This window comes from Microtus oregoni, unplaced genomic scaffold, assembly GCF_018167655.1.
Source record: "Microtus oregoni isolate MIOR12 unplaced genomic scaffold, Mior012 000016F_ref0000370, whole genome shotgun sequence".
In the NCBI taxonomy this organism is placed as follows: Eukaryota; Metazoa; Chordata; class Mammalia; order Rodentia; family Cricetidae; genus Microtus; species Microtus oregoni.
The window spans coordinates 25,975,784-25,983,070 of record NW_024543075.1 but is presented as its reverse complement, the minus strand read 5'-3'; the positions used below and the strand labels follow the sequence as shown (position 1 = coordinate 25,983,070).

The 7,287-nt window shown below is 46.3% G+C and overlaps 1 protein-coding gene across 2 annotated transcripts; it reads right to left on the bottom strand.

Moving 5' to 3' along the window:
• Positions 1-3,075: 3,075 nt before the first annotated feature.
• LOC121457820 (glyceraldehyde-3-phosphate dehydrogenase-like) lies at positions 3,076-3,972 on the bottom strand. Of its 2 annotated transcripts, XM_041666848.1 has the most exons (2): positions 3,955-3,972; positions 3,076-3,900 (listed from the first exon to the last, which is right to left on the bottom strand). In XM_041666848.1, exons 1-2 carry the CDS (start codon positions 3,955-3,957, stop codon positions 3,076-3,078), a joined length of 828 nt encoding a protein of 275 aa, XP_041522782.1. In that variant the 5' UTR covers positions 3,958-3,972. The 2 variants fall into 2 exon arrangements, with proteins under 2 accessions (XP_041522782.1, XP_041522781.1); XM_041666847.1 differs by having other exon boundaries at positions 3,076-3,972.
• Between the last annotated feature and the right edge of the window lie 3,315 nt (positions 3,973-7,287).

Here is a 7,287-nt window from a genome sequence, read left to right as displayed (position 1 = left end):
GTTTTTATGTCTCTCTACTTTATAAACTTTACATCTTTTTGTTCTTTTTTTCTGAAAACACACAAACTTTTAAAGGTAACATATATATATATATATATATATATATATATATCTGCATTAACACAAGTATGGAAGGTGCGGTGTGCACGAATCAGCTAAAGATGATTTTCTGTTTGATGAGCAGGTAAAAGGCACCTGTCAACTTTATAAGTCCGTTTGGACTGTATGACCAAACTGTAATATAAATCTCCACTCATGTCATATGAAAGGATGACGTGTTATAATAAATCATGAGGACTCTGTAGCCAACAAGATTTATCATGTTTCATTCAGTCTTGGAGCTATCAAGGGATCAGCATATATGTCACCTGCACTGAGTCTTTGTTGTTTTCTTTTTCCCCCTCATGTCTGTAGTCAAGATCTTCAGGAGGTCTCCCCTGGTCAGATCTGATCTCTATTAACTTTGAAGGAATCCATAGCTTTTCATTTCCTGTGGAAACAAAGGCATAAACTCTCCCCCAAATGCAACATATTTTCTGACTTCAATTTTGAAGTTAGGACATTCTTAAACTATATAGGCTGGTTTAATTCAGTATTATTTTTTACAATCCAGTATCTCTTAGCAGCTACTGTTTTCTGTTGGTTAGCATTTAAAAAATTCAAAGTCAACAAAGCACCATATAAGATCCATAATCTTTGTGTATTTTCCATCCTTATATGGCTTTTTAAAATATATTACTTTACTCTATATTCAAATACTTTATTATTTTTGAAATATTTTTTTTGTGACTGTCTATACCACTATCTTTTTGTTTTCTTCACACCTAAACAGATTCAAACATATTTTATCTGTTTAGAGGTTTTCTTGGTCTGAACCTGACCTTTGTGCATCTGTAGCCTTCTCAGACCACATGAACCAAACCTTAAATGGCCACACCAGCCACAGCAAGGCTATAACAGCTAGTTATATCTCCTCGGTTCCCTGAGAGCCTAACCTCGTGCCAGTGGGAACAGGTGAAGACCATGTTTACAGCCCCAGCTCTGGGAAGCTGCTGAGTCAGAGAAGTGGCAGATGTTTTTACCTAGCGTGCTGGCTGCTCAAGTGCTTTGCTGCATAAAACGGTCTTTTAAAGGAGCCATGTATTTGTGGGCCATGAGCAGTGAGCCTACCTGAGAGACTGAGGTCCCCAGAAAGCTTTTTCGGGTCTTCTATGAATTTATGTGCCCCACCTGGACACCATTTGAAGTTGTGCTTTCTTGTCAGGACTGCCAGCCCACCAATGACAGCATGAAGACTTAAAACTCAAATTGACCTGCTTCTATTAATCTAGGCTCTGCCATGTGGCTTTTATCTTTCCTCAGGACAGATTGTTCGACTTGCTCCGAGCCTGATGGAGAAAGTCAAATGCCTAGATGCCTCCTCTTCTTCCTCTCTCTATTAGTATATGAAATGCATTCCCTTTCCATACACTGCTCCTCCTGACCTCTAATCAATGGTAATGATTATTACCATTAATGGTAATCATAATTTTCACAGAGTAAAATGCACAGGTCTTGAAGATCAAGTTAGATTTTTAAAAATATTTATTTTTGTTTTTAGTTGTATGTATGTATGTATGTGTACTTGTGCATGCATGTAGGTTTGTGCATGTGTGAACAGTATTCCTGGAGGCCAGAAGAGGGTGCTGGGTCCCCTACAACTGAAGTTACAGGTGGTTGTGAGTCACCTGATATGGGTATTGGGAACCAAACCCAGGTCCTCTGTGAGCAAGCAAGCAAGTTCTTAACTGCTGAGCCATCTCTCCAACCCCTTCAAGTTAGATTATTTTTTAATGAAGCAGAGTTAGGTTTATTAAAAGACATTTTTAATGTAGATTTTAAACTTGAAGGAGAGAGAAGGAGAGAGGTAATTAGGAAAGAGGCAGGAAATACCAGAGAACACAGGTGTGGGCTTCTCCAAGAGACTTGCCTCTCTGAGATCATTTGAGAAACGTAGATACTACGTACCCATCACCTAGGTTAAAAATATACATTTTCATCAATCCAGAAAATTCTCCTGTGGACTTTCCCACTCAGACCCTCCCTGCTGCTCAGCTCCGAGGTATACACTGATTTCCATCTCTGTGCCTTGTTTTACATTTTAAAAGGATTGGATGTAAATGAAATCATACATCATTTATGCTTCTTACAGTCTTTCTGCTTCCTCTTCTGGGATGTTCCCCAAGCACTCGAAGGAATGATGCAGGCATCCCACTTAGAGCTGATCACTCAACATCGCTTATTCTCAGCACCCTGGCCAGGTCTGTGTCTCTGCATTGACCACTGTCCACTGCTAAAGGAAGCTTCTCTAACCAATGCTGAGAGCAGCACTGGTCCAGGGTGTAAAGATGAGGCCATAGACTTTATGCCCAGTTAGCAAAACATCAGAGTAGATACTGCCCCAGTCGCAATGCCCCTGCTTGAGTCCCACCCCAGAGATTCTCAAGGAGAGACTTGGCAGGCAAGTTGAGCCCTGGGTGCTAGCAGGCTTTTCAGGTGACTGTGACGTGCACAGAGGCCTGAGAGCCGAGCGTGGAATCCATCGTCCATACACCTGAATGTTTAAAATGCAAACTCGCCTCAGAGACGCCTAAGGTGGGAACCCTTGAGTGGCAGAATTTCTGGCAAATTCCCTGGGGGTGTTGATGCTGCTGATCTGTGGACCTCGTGATGTTGAGCAACACTGTTGAAAGGGAAACTGTGAATATGGATTCTAACACGAGGGCTCATCTAATCAGCAAGGAACTCAGTGTGTACTAACAAATCTGCCCTTGGGACCTATGCACCCACAAATATATTCGCATGAAGTCCAGAGGACAGGGTTTTTCTTTTTTTTGAGGGGTGCAATGAACTTTATTGATGGTATTCAAGAGAGTAGGGCTCCCTAAGCCCCCTCCTGCTATTCTGGGGGTCTGGGATGGAAACTGTGAGGGAGATGCTCAGTGTTAAGGGTTAGTTAGGACAGGGACTGCTCAGCAGCCGAGGACCTCTCTCTTGCTGTGTCCTTGCTGGGATGGGTGGTCCAGGGCGGGCTTCTTACTCCTTGGAGGCCATGTAGGCCATGAGGTCCACCACTCTGTTGCTGTAGCCGAATTCATTGTCGTACCAGGAAATGAGCTTTACAAAGTTGTCATTGAGAGCAATGCCAGCCCCAGCATCGAAGGTGGAAGAGTGGGAGTCACTGTTAAAGTCACAGGAGACAACCTGGTCCTCAGTGTAGCCCAGGATGCCCTTTAGTGGGCCCTCGGATGCCTGCTTCACCACCTTCTTGATGTCATCATACTTGGCAGCTTTCTCCAGGCGGCATGTTAGATCCATGACGGACACATTGGGGGTAGGAACGCGGAAGGCCATACCCGTGAGCTTCCCGTTCAGCTCTGGGATGACTTTGCCCACAGCCTTGGCAGTGCCAGTGGACGCAGGGATGATGTTCTGGACAGCACCACGGCCATCTCGCCACAGCTTCCCAGAGGTGCCATCCACAGTCTTCTGGGTGGCCGTGATGGCATGGACTGTTGTCATGAGTCCTTCCACGATGCCAAAGTTGTCATGGATGACTTTGGCCAAGGGGGCTAAGCAGTTGGTGGTGCAGGAAGCGTTGCTGACAATCTTGAGGGAATTGTCATACTTGTCATGGTTCACACCCATCACAAACATGGGGGCATCGGCAGAAGGGGCGGAGATGATGACCCTCTTGGCCCCACCCTTCAAGTGGGCCCCAGCCTTCTCCATGGTGGTGAAGACACCGGTAGACTCCACAACATACTCGGCGCCGGCATCCCCCCATTTGATGTTGGTGGGATCTCGCTCCTGGAAGATGGTGATGGCCTTCCCGTTGATGACAAGCTTCCCATTCTCAGCCTTAACTGTGCCTTTGAACTTGCCATGGGTGGAGTCATACTGGAACATGTAGACCATGTAGTTGAGGTCGATGAAAGGGTCATTGATGGCAACAACGTCCACTTTGCCAGAAGTGAAGGCAGCCCTGGTAACCAGGCGTCCAATACGGCCAAATTCGTTCACTCCGACCTTCACCATCGTGTCTCTGGAACGAGGCTGGCACTGCACGAAAAGAAGCGGCTGTCTCTAGAACAGGGAGGAGCAGAGAGCGACAGGGTTTTTCTTTAGCCTGGACCAACTCAGCTGACTGGCTTGCAAGCCCAGGGACCCACCTATCGCCACCTATCCAGCATGGGGTTGCAGTGGAACGCGGCCATTTCTGCATTACGTTAAGAAGTAAGTATGTTCTGGGGGAACAATCTCAAGTCCTCATGGCTGTGCAACAAATGCTTTATAGACTGGGCATCTCCCTATCTTCCCATGTGTGTGCTCTTCTGTAGGTATCTTTGGGTAGGGCTTCTGTTAGGTTACTATGTAGGGGGTCTCATGAGGTCTGAAACAAGACCCCTGACTTTCAGGGGCTCAGAGATGGCCTGTTGGTGGAAATGGCTGGGATGGACAGAGGGGTGGGCAGGCTGTCAGCCTGTTTGGGACACAGTGATTTGGAAAATGCTTTCGGACCGTCTTCCCCACACTGCCCTAGGGCCACCTCATCTATAATTGGCGTAACTGGTTTTCCTGCAGCTGAGAAGAGGCTAGACAAGGTCCAGACAGCTCCACATCACACCCTGGCTCTCGGAGCACACATCTCTCTTCTCCCTTTATCGGATCAAAGTCTTCCATCAAGCTGTCTGGTTCAGTCTTATTCAATTAAATTTTTTAATCCAATTTAACCCATGCATTCATCTTCTTTGAAATCTGAGAGACGACAGCATCCGCTAGGAACTCAGAGCAAATGGCCGAATTAGCTTTCAGAGAGGACTCAATGTGACGGTCTCTGCCCAGAGAGACCCACAGGCTCTTTGGAGGCCACTGGATTCTGAAAGAAGTTGGCTGAGGCTGGGAGGGAGGAGAGGAGAGACTTCAGCACCTTTCTCTGTTGGGCTTTTTGGGGGGGCAGATGTCTGGGCACCTGAGAGTGCAGACCCTGAAGTCACATAATCAACAGTAAGATTCAGTAGGGATAATACTGAATGTTGGACCTGAACCTCCATGCCTCAGTTTTCCCATCTGCAAGACAAGAATGGTAACAAGGTGGTAGGGAGGATGAGATTTTCTGTGGAACCTACGGAGTGCTACCTGACACACACTGGGGGCTAGAGGTCAGGGTTAGCAGGCCCTTTAAGACTGGCTAACCCAGTCCATCCACACAGCACCCAGAAACCACGCCAAACTCACTTAGCTCAGTGGGGATGAAAGCAAGGAGTCTGGCCAATGCAATCTACCCCATCACACAGCAAAGCAAAGGGAGCTAAGCCTGGCCAGGTGATTGTTTCACAGTCTGAAGAGCAATATTGTAATTTGGGGCTGGATGAGGAAATTGCAGTAAAACTCAGAACCAGTTTTACTTTATACACAACAGGAGAGGGCTGGCAGGCCAACTCGGAACCATCTAGGAGGTTTTCTTTAAATACTGAGTTTTTATCTTTCCAGCTGGTCTCAGACTTTACGGTGTCCAACCCGGTGATGTGTGAAGGCTGCCATGTGGAGAAACATGACAATGAGGTCCATTGGGGGTGGCTCCTCCTGGGTTCACTGCCCGGTCACTCACTTGTCTTCGGGCACCATAGGCTTTCTCTACTTTACATGCTGGTTTTGTATGTGTAAGAGGAGATGATTGCAATTGCCAGGTCACACTAGTACTTGCCTGCACCATGCAGGGTTGTTTCAGGCCTAAAGGCTCATTTTATATGAAGAGCTGAGGGTGTCTGGTAAAGGTTAGTTAAGTCGTAGGGACCAGGGCTGCTGCGGGAGGACCTTCTGTTCCTTCAGCCAATAGTCACTGAAGTACAAGCCCATTGAGCTGCTCCTTCAGCTCCTTCAGCTCAATGGGCTCGTACTTCAGCGACTATTGGCTGAAGGAACAGAAGGTCCTCCCGCAGCACAGGGCCAAGCCCTAGGTGACCTCGAGCTGTGTTTTGCTGTATTTGGACCTGGCCAGGCTCTTTCTGCAGAGATGAAGGATTTGCAAATCCTCCAGGCTGCCCTCATCTAGGCTGGAAATCTGGCTCCTCGGGGACACTTAGGGAAAGTACGTCTGGGGACGCTGTCCCTTTGAGCATGCACACCAGTCTTCAGCTTATTGAAGGCCTACTGTGTAGGCCTTGTGCCAACTGCGTGAACTCATTTATTTTGAAACTGTGTGTTAGGTGCTCTCCCAAACTTGTTTCTATGGAAATGAGGCTCCTGTGGAGAATTGCATCTGACTCGTGTCTGTGGCCCAATTGACTCAGGTCCTGGTGTGTCCTGAGACCTGGGTAAGATGCCACCTTCACCTTGGAGATTTTTTTTTTAACCTAACAGGCTCATATATATCCCAGACTGGCCTCAGGCTTGCTATGTAACCAAGGTTAGCTTTAGCCTTGAACTTCTGATCTTTCTGACGCTACCTCTGGAATGCTGGGATGGCAGGCATGTGCCACAAGCCTGCTGCAGATCACTGCTGGCTTTGTGCACGCTAGGCAAACCTTCTACCCACAGAACCATATCTCCAGTCCAGCTTTGGGATGTAATGTGAAGTGAGTTTCATCCATCATGAGAAGTGGAGGATGAACTGAGCAGTTTTTTCCCCTCTCAACCTATTATTTCTAGGTTTTTAAAATTGATTTTATTGAGCTCTACATTTTTCTTTGCTCCCCTCCCTATCTCTCCCCTCCCCTTCAACCTTCTCCCATGGTCACCATGCTCCCAACTTACTCAGGAGATCTTGTCTTTTTCTATTTCTCATGTAGATTAGATCCATGTATGTCTCTCTTAGGGTCCTCGTTGTTGTCTAGGTTCTCTGGGGTTGTGATTTGTAGGCTGGTTTTCTTTGCTTTATGTTTAAAAATCACTTATGAGTGAGGACATATAATAATTGTCTTTCTGGGTCTGGGTTACCTCACTCAGTATGATGTTTTCTAGCTCCATCCATTTGTCTGCAAATTTCAAGATGTCGTTATTTTTCTGCTGTATAGTACTCCATTGTGTAAATGTACCACATTTTCTTTATCCATTCTTCGGTCGAGGAGCATTTAGGTTGTTTCCAGGTTCTGGCTGTGACAAACAAAGCTGCTATGAACATAGTTGAGCACATGTCTTTGTAGCATGATTGAGCATCCTTTGGGTATATACCCAAAAGTAGTACTGCTGGGTCTTGAGGATGGTTGTTTCCTAATTTTCTGATAAATCACCACACTGACATCCAAA

Excerpts from the sequence above, each read along its gene's own strand:
- LOC121457820 (XM_041666847.1), bottom strand. The coding sequence starts at position 3,957 with ATGGTCTACATGTTCCAGTATGACTCCACCCATGGCAAGTTCAAAGGC.